The 14,459-nt window shown below is 41.5% G+C and overlaps 1 protein-coding gene across 2 annotated transcripts in view; it reads left to right on the plus strand.

The window, feature by feature from the left end:
* The window catches only part of LOC123863662 (uncharacterized), a 31,522-nt gene extending 22,403 nt beyond the window's left edge, over window positions 1-9,119 (plus strand). For both annotated transcript variants that reach the window (XM_045903467.3, XM_064585780.1), the window contains 5 exons: window positions 261-399; window positions 2,625-2,678; window positions 3,162-3,242; window positions 5,817-6,086; window positions 7,651-9,119. In XM_045903467.3, the coding sequence (XP_045759423.1) occupies window positions 261-399; window positions 2,625-2,678; window positions 3,162-3,242; window positions 5,817-6,086; window positions 7,651-7,670 (564 nt within the window). In that variant the 3' untranslated portion in view covers window positions 7,671-9,119. The remainder of the gene's footprint in view (window positions 1-260; window positions 400-2,624; window positions 2,679-3,161; window positions 3,243-5,816; window positions 6,087-7,650) is intronic.
* The last annotated feature ends 5,340 nt before the right edge of the window (window positions 9,120-14,459 follow it).

Below are 14,459 nucleotides of genomic sequence, written 5' to 3' on the forward strand. Positions count from 1 at the left end.
AGTTACACCTTAAAAAAATAGGGCCAAAGTACTGGAAGCCTCAATGAGGGAGAAAAGCAGGTCTGAGTAGAGGGACTAGGAGAAGCAAGAGAATCAGAGGGTCTGTGATTAAGGAGTGAGATTTCCAGCATCAGAATTTCAGTGAGCATTCAAGTCAGCACTGACCCTTCTATTATTCCTTATTTGACATTTCATGTTGTCAACTAATGCAGCTTTTATTTAAAAAAAAAAAAAAAAAATCACTTTTTTTTTTTTTAAAGGAAATTGAATTTGTTGATGGTTCACTTTTAAAATTGAAAAGTTACATTGAAGTGTATTTGGAGCAACCAGTGGAGTTTAAATTACTTTTGGTCGAAATGGATTCTGAGGAAATTGTGTGGAAAGCAAAACTGAGAGAATGTAAGTGTTTCGTATCTTGAATGAAAACTCGGGTTTGGGGGGGCAAACAAGTAGAGTGATTGTTCCATTACCATAACATCTAAAAATCTGATTTAAGAGACACAAAGACCCCGGCAAGGCTCTGGTTCTCAGGCACCCACAGCCAGACCCCTTGGTCAGTGGGCAGTTCAGTGAGGTGTGGAAGCTTCAGGCAGCGGGTGGGCTTAGCCCATAGAGGGTTTGGTTCGCTCCCCCCCCTTACATTCTGAGGTTTGGATCTCAGATGTTTTAATGTGAATTAGGGACATCCTGACAAAGTCTGTCCCATGACCTGGATGTACATCTGCGTTTTGGCTGATTTCCTGTCTCATTTGCCTCACCCTGCCTATCTGATCTGCAGCTGGTAGCCCTGCTCTGTGTGATTACAGCTCTGCCGTGGGAACGCATTCCCCTTGTTTAAGATTTCTGCGCTGGGAAGTCCCTTGGCAGTCACCTTTTCAACATCCTCCCCTGCGCTGGGAGGAGTTGGAGAGGGCTGCGGCTGATGTGGACTTCCTCTGGAAGAGGGGAGATGCAGGGGGACACCCCGTAGCTGCCCTTGGCCGCCTCCTCAGGCAGATCTGACCTTGACTTTCAATTCTCTTTGAAGGAAGTTATTAAAACAACAGACATATATCTAGTGGGCACATTTTGGAGCCAAAAGGGAGGCAGAAGAGTGGTTGGGAGTGAGGTCCTATGAGTTCTAGTTCCAGCCCTAGAATTGAGCAGCTCTGTGAGTGAGTGTGGGCAAGACCCTGAACCTGCTTGTGGCTGTTGTATCCTCCTCTGCGCATGGCACTGGGGTCCCTCCTGCCAATGCCACATGTTTGTAGTAGAATTATTTTTGCATCATTTGCATTGAATTATAATACCTTAACTCTTTTCCCGGTATCATACGTAATCCAGTATCATTCCAAAAAACAGCACAAGTGGTGAGTGCCATTAGCGGGATATCAAAGGAATTTTAACCCCCTCTTCTATTAATTTTATTCTCTAGAATTTTTATTTTGCTGTACAAATGTAATAATAACAAGGGTCTGTTAAGTATTCTGTAAGTCTCTTTATCATCTGAACAACATTAGAGTCCATTTTCAGCTAGTTTCTTTTGTACCCATTGGGTCACGTGTAGACAAATGAATTAGGTCCCTGCTAATGATGACGTGGGATGCGTGCTGTGTGCTGGTCACACATTTATGTCCTTCCGCCATGCAGATTGCTGCCTGTTATAGTCTGCATAGTCTGCCTTTCCTGTCGTGTCTTTATACTCTAGCACTGAAACCGGATCGAAGCAGTTTGGAATTCTCAGTCCTTGTTTAAGCACGAGCCTTTTCCGTAGATGGGATTGATTCTTATTCCCAGTATTATACTCTTAAGTTAGCCAGATGTTACTTTTTGGCCACAGCTAATGCCACTGTAATAGAGGTACTCAACATGTACAGTCTGAATAACACATTTTCTAGGCTAAGAATAAGTCTCTTGGTCATTTTAAAGACCACTTTATAAGACCTTTTATGCTTGGTTTTTAAAAACATATTTAATAAAACTCTGCATTGTAAGGTGTTTCTGGTCTCCAGTGTTTTGGGGGGGAGGCGCTAAACTAATGGTTAATTGAGATTGCTCATCACTATTAAGGCATCTTCACCCTAGGCACCTACAGAAGGCCTGGATGAGGCACAGACACCTTACAGAGCAGGGACAGCATCTCAAACGGTGGACGTGATGTAGAATCACAATGATGGGTTCAGAAAGAACTCCCCATTTACAATGTTCCAAAGTACAGAATGATAATATATGAGATTGTTTTAGGTGGGGTACATATAAATAACATTTAAAATAAACATTTTTTTATCTTTATGACTTCCTTATCCATATAGCAAGTGATACCAGTGTTCTGTTTACAGTAGTTAGAGATGTAAAGAAATACTGAATAAGTAGCATTTCACCTGGCATATGGGTTTGGCAAGAATTGGGATAGTTGTGTGCAGATGACTTGAGTTTGGGAAGCATTTGTCTTGTAGGACCTGTTGGAAGGGGTGCTCAGTATTTATCTCAAAGATATGTGCATTGGCCTACATACCAAGTTAAAACCCCAAACTCATATTTGAACTTGAGAGAGACTGCCAAGACTGTAGAGCTTCATACACTTTCATAAATTGCTTTAAATCAAATTTTGTCTGTTCCAATTGCTGCCTATTATCCTTTAACAGGTGACTGGGTTCAGCATGATCAGAATCAGAACATTTCGAAAAGAAGCACAAATTGTAAGTGCTAGTTAACTGGACGTTGAACGAGTTTTAACCTATTCTTTTGTTCCTTCTATCCACTAGAATTTTTATTTTGCTGGGCAAATGTGGTATCACTAAAGATCTGCTAAGTATTCTGTTATTCTCTTAATCATCTGAACAACCTTTGAATAAATTTTCAATTTGTTTCTACCTGAATGATGATTTCCTTAAAAATCCAGGTTAAAGGTAGGTAGAGGGGCGCCTGGGTGGCTAAGTCGGTTAAGCATCTGCCTTCGGCTCAGGTCATGATCCCGGGGTCCTGGGATTGAGCCCTGCATCGGGCTCCCTGCTCGGTGGGAAGCCTGCTTCTCCCTCTGCCACTCCCCCTGCTTGTGTTCCCTCTCTCGCTGTGTCTCTCTTTGTCAAATAAATAAATAAAATCTTTAAAAAAAAAAAAAAGGTAGGTAGAAAATAAGAAATACAAGGGAAAGCCAATTTGTTGATTTTTTTTTTTTTAAGGTAACAGGCGGCGAAAAATGACTAGCAGCTTACCTGATGAGGACGTCTATGACAAGAGAATGAAGCAGGTTGACACTTCAGGTGTGTAAAAAGATCATCAGCGGCTATAAATTATTTTACCTGGTTTCCCCCACTGATAGTCATCCAAGCCCGGCTGTTGGGTCAGTCTTCTGGAGCCGCATCCCAGTTGTGCCTGTCCTCCCAGATACCTTCTTCCTGTGTCCCAGCTCTTCAGGCCCAGAGAATGGGTGCTTGGTCGGCCCCACCCTTTTTTCAGTTTGAGTCCTCCAGTGGAACCCCTTCACTCAGTCTAAATAGAATGGGGCACCAGGGGGAGCTCCCTTATAGTCTGTAAGCGTAGGGGCTATGAACTGTCCATCTTTATGTTTCCTGTAGCAATGAGCATGGAGCCTTTTATATAGAAGACAATGAATGTCGATTGAATGAAACTGTGAATGTCCCTGTGTGCATTCATTGGCTTCATGGTTACTAGCTACATCTGGGGTAAAGAGCCTCCAGCTCAATTTTTGGAGGCAAGTCTCAATTTCTTCCAATTAAATGGCAGAGACCAAGGCTTGATAGTTGTGAAAATACGAGATTTAAATGTTTAACAACAGTACTCCAAGGAACCAGAAGATGGAGTATGAGCTCAAAATTGAAGTCCAGCCAGAATTTACAAACTTAAGTTTAAAAACAGACTCAAATTATATGAGACTCAAGTTCTCAAGGCTTCAGGAACCTCATATAACTCCATAAATTAACTGCTTCATCAAAATACCTATCCTTTTACTATTTTTGTAAGGTATGAATCTCTGAAAGCAGATAAACTCTCTGTAAAGTGAAGCAAGTTAACTCTCTACTTTCTAGAACAGATTGTGAGGGTGGCATGTGGATGATTTTTATTGTGTATCACTATAGAAATGTTTATTGTTATTTTTGTTAAGTAAACATCAAAATAAGTGAGGCTCTAGAATTATTTTAAAAACCTAACTATATTGGAATACGTTTTTTTCCCCTAGTTTTATTGAGATGTAATTGACAAATAAAATTGTGTATACTTAAAGCGTACAATGTGATGATTTGGTATACATATACATTGTAAAATATTTACCAATCAAGTTAATTAGTACATCCATCACCTCACTTTTTTGTTTTGTTTTGTTTTTGGTGGCGACAATATGTAACATCTACTCTCAGCAAATTTCAAGTGTATAATACAGTATTAACTCTAGTCACCATGCTGTCCATTAGATCCTCAGACCATATTCATCTTATAACTGGGACACAGTTATAAGTTTCTTGTTACATGCAGTTAACTTCTGGCTATTTAAAATTAGCTCCAATAGCAAGTAGGTAGAAATAGAATTAAAATTATTAAATGCTCCCTAGAAAGATTAAGGATTTCCAGCCTTTTTGGAGTTGACAGTGTGGTATCTAAATAATTTAATAAGGATTTACTTTGTTTTAGGTACTTCTACAACGTTCTTTGAGATACTAAGTCACCACCATCCTGGTGGTTTTAGATTTACTCTATGAGTGTGATTAATACTTTTTAAATATGGTCAGCACTCAGGCTCAATGGAATCAGCTGGAGATCTTGTTAAAGTTTAGGTTCAGAATCAGAAACAGATCTGGGGTTGGTCCTGAGAACTTGCATTTTTCCTAGGTTGCCCGTGCAGCTTCCAATGCAGCGGCCGTTGGGAGAGCTGGGAGCAATGCCCCACGTCTCAAGAAGCCACTAGAGGGCGCAGGCCATTGCTTAGACCCATTCTTCAATCTAGAAGGTTAGGGATCTGTGAGGTGGGGAAGGGTCCCAGCACAAAGGTTACATTCCTGTTAGTAAATTGTCAGCTGTAGGTGAGCAGAGGTATTGTGGTCCTGCAGGAAGGGCAGAAAATACTCTACCTCGCACTCCCTTCTAATTTCACCTCTAGTATTTGTAATGCCTTTATGATCCTTTGCTGAATCTAGGCGACCAGTGAGCTTCGCTACACTGTTGCACAACCAACTAAAAAACATGAAAAGAGAAAAATCTAGCTTAGTGATAGGGCTCATATTTTTCATGGGGCCTATGGCTTAACAGTAGCAAACACATGTCCCTCCAAGATTATGATGCTGTTTTTTAGAGTTCAACAGATATTACAGATACATCTCATGACTTTTCTGTGGATTGTGTTTCTCCCTGAATGCCAGGAGATGGCATAATGGAAATTGCGATTCAGATCTCTTGCTGCCCGCTTTAGTGGCCCTTAAGGTAGCGTCTATGTGTGGCACTAACATTCAGACAAAGACACAGAGCTAGGCAACGATGTAACTGTATATTTTTCTTTTTGAGCTATATAAATTATTTTTGGAGTCTGATTTTTTTTTTTTATTCCCACCCAATTTGTGCTGCTTTGTAAAACAGTCTCACTCCCTGAGTTACTGAATTACCATTGTGAACATTATACTCCAGTTTAATGTTATTATATGAAATCGTTCCCTTCAGTCCTTATAATAGTGTGGAAAGCAGGGAGACTTAAATATATTTTAAAGGCAGCTAATGTTACAAATCATGGTGTCCTTTCTTACATAAGGAGAATACATTTTCAATATAAATTGCTATAAATGATTGACATGTCGAAAGGAATGGTGGACTTCCTTGTTTGCTTTTAGATGGAGCAAAGACCAGAACGCTGTTAACAGACGCACAGTTGATTACCCTCGCCGCGAAGCTGGGGAAGGAGTGGATAAAAATTGCCATTGCCAACCTGGAGTTGGAGATTGGCGATATTGATGATATCCGGGAGAAGAAAGAAGACATTACGATGTGTAACTTTAGAATGCTGAAGAAGTGGCAAGAAAGGGAGCAGGGTAATGCCACAGCCGAGAATTTATATAAGTGCCTGAAAAACGTTTCTGTTGAAGTCCAAGATGTGATGAAAGGTGAGCAGAAAATTATCTTAGTCGTTTACTTAGAATCAAGCTGTGTCTTTGCAAATAGCAACTTTCTACCATAGAATGTGTTGCTTTATTTGTGAGCTTGGGTTCAGAGAATTATGTAAAGGTCGAGTAAGCGTGTGGACTGCCATAAGTAGAGCTCTAAGTAAAGCTGATTTGTGCGTGGGCTCAGAGGAACGGTTCAAATCCCATCTCAGGTGCTGGCTGGCTTGTGACTAAGCAAATTCTCAACCTAACTTAAACCTCTGTGTTCCCATCTGGCAAATGGATGCAAAAACCCCTATGTCCTGGGTTTATTGTGAGAATGAAAAAAAGATAATGCATGGAAAGCTCCAGGCAGGTAGTAAGGCTCGCTAAGGGGTGGATAAGGATGTTACATTATGGTACTTGAGACGTTCAGCCTCTAGGCCTTGTGGCGCTGAAGCAGTGCTGGGGAAGGCCACTGGGTGGCGCCAGTGAACCTCCAGTAGCAGAGAAGAGGAAAAGCCGAGAGCCCAGAGCAGGGCTAAAGTTGCTAGGCTTAATACAGAAAACTACACAGTTCCTTCCTTTGTCTTTAATTACTTCTTTTTGTGTGTGTGGCTTGATTTGGCACATGGGTCAAACCACTTCAAACCTTTATTACCTATTGTTACTGTAGTTGATAAATGCAGTGTTACTTCTCCAAAGCCTCAGGAAGTCAGAGAGAGGGCTTTATTGGAATTCTGTTTGGGCTTTTTATTCCAAAAAGGATGCAAAAATGTGTAAATGCCCCACAAGTTTATATGAACAGTAAAATCATTCTGTGATCTGTCCCGATTCTTTGAAATACTGTGGGCCTATTTCCCCAGTAGATTTTGGATGCAGAAGCCTCAAGCTTATTCAAATAGAATATTGAGTTTTGGTGCCGATTTTTTTATTCATATTCCTGGATATGTTGAAATTTTGTAAATTACTGAGGCCCACGTGTGGAAATCTGCTTATTTGCATATAGGCGCTTCTGCCTGTTGCCAACAATGGCCTCTGTGTTGTCATAACCAAATAATCACAGCCTCTTCCTTCAGAGTAATAAGCTTTGAATAATCTCTCTCACAGAAAAATCTTTAAAATGGGTTGTTATTTTGTTTTTTGTCTCTGCTCCTGATCTCACTAGACACTTGACTTGTTGATACATTAGAACCATAAAGGGGTTTGTGAGATTTTTTTTAGCACTGAAAGAGATCATAAAAGCTAGCTTATTAGCCCAATTCCCTCATTAAATAGGCAAACAAAACTCTTCTGAGTTAAAAACAAACAAGCAAAAAAAAAAAAAAATCAAAATTTACCAATATTTTGTGCCTTTGTGTGGCCAGAATATCCAGTTAATTGGTGGAATTTTGTATTTTTATCAGGATGTTTTATTATCTTGTAACTGTAGTCTTTAAATTGCAGTGGCTTATCTTCAGTTCAGGAAAACCCAGCCATTGCAGAAGATCCTTTTTGAAATGGCCAAGTGATTTTCCCTAAAAGCATACCCCCTTTTCTCCCCAACAGTGAATCCCTGAATTTGTTTGATTCTTTCTTTTGTTAGGTTTCTTACAGGAAAGGTGAAGTTTGGAAGATGAACTGAAAAAGGAAGCCTCAGGAACTTTTATCTGCAAAAGACCACTTCAACTGGTAATTGGGTATGGACTTGATGAGACCTTGAACTTCACAGTCTGGAGGCAGCTCCTTTCACACAGGCAGCCACTCTGCAGCTCGCATTATTCAGGGGCACAGAAAATGTAAAATATTTAGAAAACTTAAAGGAAGAAAAAAACCTTCACAACATTGAGATTTTTTTTTTTTTTTGCACCTCCTGCTCACACCATCCTGCCCTGCTTCCCCATCCAACATCTATCCTTACAAAGGTGCTTAAAATGACTCCACTCAGTCAGGTGAGAAATGTGGTAATTTTCCTTTTGGAGTCTGTGAACTATGAAATTCATATCAAGTATTTGAAAACTTTTTAGCAAGTAAGTGGTAGTGTGCTTAGACTTGCACCAATTTAGTTGAGCTTTTTTTCATTGTGACATTAATAATGACGAGAGATTCCTGTTCTTTTAGCCCTCACTCAGACAGACACACATGCCCCCGGGTACAATATATCTCCTTAGGTGGGATGCTTTCCCTAGCTCACTTTACTAACCTGTCTGGCTGGTGGTCTGTTACCGGAAAACCAATCATGTTACCTGGTCCTAGAGTGATGAGAGGAAGGTAATCCTGTCCCCATCACATGTTGGGGTGCATGCTCAGAGGCAGTCTTATCTCATGTGGTGAGGATAGATGGATGGTCAGAGAGTCCCTAGAAATTTCATCAACATTCCAAAATCGCAACGCTAAACACTACATTTCTTGACTTTCACCCTGGGATCATTTACTTTTTGGGGGGAAAAATGCCACTCAGAAATAGCTGTAGCAGGACCAAGGGAAAACTGTCATGTCTTCTTGAAGAAGATTTGCCCCAGGGAATAATGAGCCACATTGGCTCTTGTTAATTGGTGAAATGGTTTTTTGGGGTATGTATAGATATTGTCACTCTCCCAGAATCATGCATGTGGTGATTAACATTTGGATATGTTTTGTTAACTTATTTGAAGAAACTATAAATTACCATTAGTCTACTGTAAGAATTAGCTGGAGAATAAAATAAATCTCAATGAATTAATCAGAGAAATACACTTTAATATTGTTTTGCCTGTGAAGAACAGATTCACTTTATAGGGGAGAACATATTTTTAATTGTCAGGGATCCTGTGGAATTCAAATCAGTGTCACTTTATGAGTTTTTTTTTTAAATTGTACTATATTTTAGGAAACACAGGAGTTTTAACATTCAGGAGTGTAAAATACTTTATTAAAGGACTTGAATTTTTAAATGTTTATTATTTTTTATAAGTTGTTTTCCGAAGAAAAGCATAATTTCAGAGGTGCTTTGTATGTAAGCGGTTTCCTAACAATTTTCAACCTTTTTCATACTATGGATGAAGGGAAGAAAAATAAATCTGCATTTGTATAGTACTCATGTGTCTTCTTTGTATTATTATTTACTTACAAAGTATTTTTTAAAGCATCATATTTCTCGATTGCTGTTATCCTGGCTGTTTGGGCATTAGTTGGTTTTGTAGCCAGCTCTCCAGTTCTTGAACTGGGACTGAGCATAAACCACGGTAAGTTGGTTCACCCAGGAGTTTGTAGAAATTCAGGAGAATTTGCCCATCCCCTTGTCCCCTTAACTGTCCTCACTCCAGGAATGACTGAGTGTGTGACGACACCCCTCCCCCCTCGTTATTGGAAGGTGTGTTTTTATTTAAAACCAGGTGGGTTCATATTAGTTCCTCACCTGTGCATCTCCCTAATGGGATTTTTCTGCACATTAGGGACTCATTTTGTAGCTTTATTGAATTGCTTTAGGGGAAAATTTTCCTCCTCTGCTTTGTCATGTGGGAGTACATTTTCACTCCCATTTTCTGAAGAGGCCATCATATTTTTTAAAGGGATTTTTAAAGGGATTCTCAGGAGGAGGGTGGTTTTCAGCTGTTGGTCTAACCCGTTGCCCATTGCTGGAAGTTCTTCTTGGGGCTAAAGCTACATACGGCTTGCTGAAGGGTGTGATCCCAACTGGAGAACTGCTGGGATTCTATCTTTTCCAGCCCACAGCCTGTGGTTTGAGTGTTTCTGATAACGGCTCTGGAGCAGAGGTCCTGGGGTTGAATTCTGAGCACAGAGTTCTGAGGTTTTTCCTGCTTCTTAATGAGGACCTCCAGCTCTGCCCTGAAGCCCCCCAGTGGAATTTAGATCCAGTGTGTTCCTGTCATGATGTAGATTCCTGGTGAGACAAGACATCCTGGAGTTAGTCAGCCATCTTTATTCTGTGGAAGTCCATTCTTGCTGTTTGCTGTCACCTCTGGCTTGAATTTCATTTTTAGAAGAGGTATGCTCTAGGGACACCTGGGTGGCTAGGTCGGTTGAGCATCTGCCAGCGTCTGCCTTCGGCTCAGGTCATGATCCCAGGGTCCTGGGATCGAGCCCCGCATCGGGCTCCCTGCTCCGCGGGGAGCCTGCTTCTCCCTTAGACTGCTGCTCTCCCTGCTTGTGCGCGCTCTCTCTCTCTGACATATAAATAAATAAAATCTTAAAAAAAAAAAAAGGTACGCTCTGTGCATTTACAGTGGTGCTTTATTTTCAAGCAGGTTGGGAAGTCTAAGAGATGGTTTTGTTACTTATAAAAACTCAACTACAGGAGAGACTTGGACTAGTTCAGTGAGTTTTTAACTTTTCCTTAGCTGTAAAAGCCATTTGTGAAATCTCGTCTGGAACCTGCATGGGTAAAGCGATCAGAAAGGGAGCTTCTCTGGTTGGGGGGTTACTGAGGGCTATGGGGGGTTGTCGAGGAGCTTGGCTGGATCTCCGAACCACTCCGGTCAGGGGCAGTGTGGGAACCAGCCAGTGACGTGATCACCTGGGCCTCTTGGAACTGCCGTCAAGGGGTGTGTGTGTGTGAGACCTGGGCACACGAGGAAGTGGACGACTCTTCGGTTCACCAGTGTGATGTGTTGGCGTGTGGCTTCTGAAGGACAGTGACCACATAATGCCAAGCCATAGCTATGTGGGTTACATAAACGAACAGGCTTATGAATTTAGACTTTTCTCCAGCATAAGCGTGTAAAATTGTTTTGAACTAAGCACATGTGTGCATTTTTTTACAATTTTAAACTTTTTTTTGGTAATTGGGAATACTTTGATTTTTAAAGACTAAAGACTTTCTTCTTTATTCCCAGATTAGAAAAAGAAATGAGAAACATAGGGGAGCCCATGAAGATTTGCCTTCTCTTCCTTTCTACCACCTTTCAGTGCCAGGGCCTAAGAACACATAGACATGGGTAACAGCATGGCATTTCCTGCACTTGAGGTTCTCATAGTGTCTCGAGGGGGAGAGATGTATAAATAACCATGATGGTGTTTGTAGGCTTATGATGAAAATGTCCCTTGACTTACTGGGCCCTTACTACCCAGTAAGGGGAAAGGCTGCAGTGGCTACATGGGCTGGAACCAGGCTGCCCGGGGTCGAATCATGGCGCATCACTTACTCGTCATGCAAGCTTACGTGGTTTCTTACCTGAGTTTCCTCATCTATAAAAAGGGGAAGGTAATAGTTTCTCCTCGTGCGATTATTGGGAAGATTTGATGCATTTGTGGTAAACACTTAGAAACACGCCTAGCATTTAGTTAGCACCCGGTAAGCATTAGTTAATGTTGCTTCTAAAAAAGGTCACGTGAATATATTCTCTGATGTTAAATTGATGTCATAATTCACATTCATATTTTTAAAATGATTTTATTTATTATTTTATAATAAGAGAGAGAGAACAAGTGAGGGAAGGGGCAGAGGGAGAGAGAGAGAGTCCCAAGCCGACTCCACACTGAGCGTAGAGCCTGATGTGGGGTTTAATCCCATGACCCTGAGATCACAACCTCAGCCAGAATCAAATCATATGCTTAACTGACTGAGCCACCCAGGTGCCCCTACATATTTTTTTTTTGTTTTAAGTAAGCTCCACACCCAGCATGGGGCTTGAACTCACGATCCTGAGATCAAGATTTACGTGCTTTACAGACTGAGCCAGCCAGGTGCCCCTCACATTCATATTTTTAATATCATATTCAAAGAAACATAAATACAACCGAAGTTTTTAACCTGTTCTCACCAAATACATTTCAACCAAAAAGTTGATACAATTCAATTTTTGAAAATGTGGCTGGGTTTGTTTGTTTGTTTTTCTCCCTTATTTAAAATAGATATCTTGGTCAGCTCAGACTGTTACAATAAAATGCCAGAGACTGGGTGGCTTAAACAACAGACATTCATTCCTCACAGTTCTGGAGGCTAGAGAGTCTGAAGTCAGGGTGCAGGCAGATTTCGTATCTGGTGAGGGCTCTCCTCCTGGTTTGCAGACAGCCACTTGTCACTGTGTTCCCACGGGGGGGTGGGGTTTTCCCCCCTCTCTTCTTACAAGGGCACAAATCCTATCATCAGGGCAACACGCTTATGACCTAACTCACCTCCTAACGCCTCACCTCTAAGTACCATCACTTTGGGGATCAGGGCCTCAATGTAGGCATTTTAAGGGGGCACAAACATTCACTCTGTGGCAATATTGTAATGCACTTTGTCCTAAACTAGGAAGCCAGATCATGCTGGCTAGAACCAAGCGTCTAGTCTTCAAACAAAGATAGCACCTGAGTGGTTCAGAGTGATACAGCCAAGGGGACTCACCTGTCTGTCGGTGCTCGCCCCAGACAAAGCTGGGTTTTCAGGGCACCTGGGTGGCTCAGTCATTAAGCGCCTGCCTTTGGCTCAGGTCATGATCCCCGGGTCCTTGGATCAAGCCCTGAATCGGGCTCCGTGCTCGGCGGGAAGCCTGCTTCTCCCTCTCCCACTCCCCCTGCTTGTGTTCCCTCTCTCGCTGTCTCTCTGTCTGTCAAATAAATAAATAAAATCTTAAAAAAAGAAAAAGCTGGTTTTTCTTCTCTTTCTGTCCCCATGTTTTCTTTCCTCATTAGGATGTCTAAGGTGCTTTTGCATCTCTTGAGTTGTCCAATACCTGCCTTTGGATGTCTGGCCAGGCTGCTCCCCAGAACCGTTCCCTTTGTCCAAAGCTCCGGGCCCTCAGTGCGGCAGCTGTCAGCGGTTTGTTTTCATGCTGATTCTCGGATTAAGTCATTCTCAGGTGTGAGAAACACTTTCACTCTTTATTTCCTTTTAAAAATAATTTGTTGATCAAATGAATCTCTAATAAGCTAGGGCTGGGGAATATTTTTAGGGAGGAGGGGCCTTGGTCCTATTAAGTTCCTTTGCTCCCCATCCTTTATTCTGTGAAGGCAGGGACTTGCACCGGGCACCTGGTGAACACCTATGATGTGCTGAGTGCTGTGCAGGGACAGGGCATTGCGGAAATCTAAACAATCTTAACACTTTTAACAAACTGATGTTGAGCATTGACTCGATGCTGGCCTTGTACTGTGTCATCGAATCCTCACAACAGCAATGAAATAGGGCCTACGGTTTTCTGAATTTCACAGGTAAGAAAATAGTAGCAAAGGAGGGTTTCACCAATTTGGCCCAGTCACCAAGCCCAAAGACTGCTAATAATTTTCAAAAATGGCTCACATGGTGTATGTATTACATGTCGGGTGCAGTGTGAGTGCTCTGCATGAGCTGTTCCATGGAACCCTCGCTCTGATCCTCTGAGGTAGGTTCTAGCATCGTCTTCCCTTCTTAGAAGAGGAAACAAGGAGAGGTTAAAACAACTTGGTCATGTTATACAACTTGTAGATTGTAGGCCCAGGATTAAAAGAAAAAAGAGACAAACTAACCACATAATGAAGAATGGAATTAGTTGGGAAGAGGTTTCTTGGGCCAGTCATGGTAATTTCTAGAACCAAAGTAACACCTGTGTTCTTCTATACAAACCCTGTCCATAGACAGATGATCCGCTTGCCTCTCCTTGTTTCTGGGCACAGACCACAGACTAGTCGTCATTCCAAGTAAGGATGGCCCATCACACCATCGAGCTCTTCTTCCCATTATCAAAGCCACTGAAACCCTGAACCCAACACTTACAGGCAAGAAACTCCTGTCTGTGAATCACTTGCAGGTCATTCAAGGTTGTGGAGGAATTCCTCAAGAAAAAGGGAGTAGGTGTTGGGATCTAGTTTCTGATGATTTCTATCTAATTGTATACCAAGTGGGGTGAGAATCTCAACAAACGAGTCAGTCTGCCACATAGATGAGGGGTCCCCAAGGATACAAGCTGGGATGTGGTGGGGAGGAGTCACATGAGGAAGGGGGCAGGACCCCCTAAATAGTGCCTTTCTTATAGCCTTTTCATATGAAGGAGGAAGATGATTATCAGAGCACTAAAATTACATGGTATTCTGCCAGGTGAATCTTTTAAAATTCACATGGTTTAGAGAATTAAAAAGATGGAATTTAATATTGGGTCATTAAGAGCACATCTCTTAAGTCAAAGAGAGGCAATTATCCATGTGGTTCAGGCAGAAGTTCTGTATCATTAGAAGCAAATGGAGAATTTTTCTCATTGTAATTTGGAAACAGCTTCCCCCTGAGGGCCCAAAGGGTCACAAAAATTAGAATAATTTAACTAGAAGACCTCTAAATGATGTTTTTCCCAGTTGGAGGATGTTATTATGTATTTGTCTAATGCACACAGTATGTTATGGGGCTGTGGTTTACGGGGAAAAAACATTTTTATGTATTTTACTTTTAGATGCAGGTGTTGAACAAAATATACTCTCAAAAACCGTAACTCACCCGATGGCCTTAAGCGTATCTAGTCT

Source organism: Mirounga angustirostris, unplaced genomic scaffold (assembly GCF_029215605.1).
Source record: "Mirounga angustirostris isolate CCGP_5_RB_7025 unplaced genomic scaffold, mMirAng1.0.hap1 SCAF_1, whole genome shotgun sequence".
In the NCBI taxonomy this organism is placed as follows: domain Eukaryota; kingdom Metazoa; phylum Chordata; class Mammalia; order Carnivora; family Phocidae; genus Mirounga; species Mirounga angustirostris.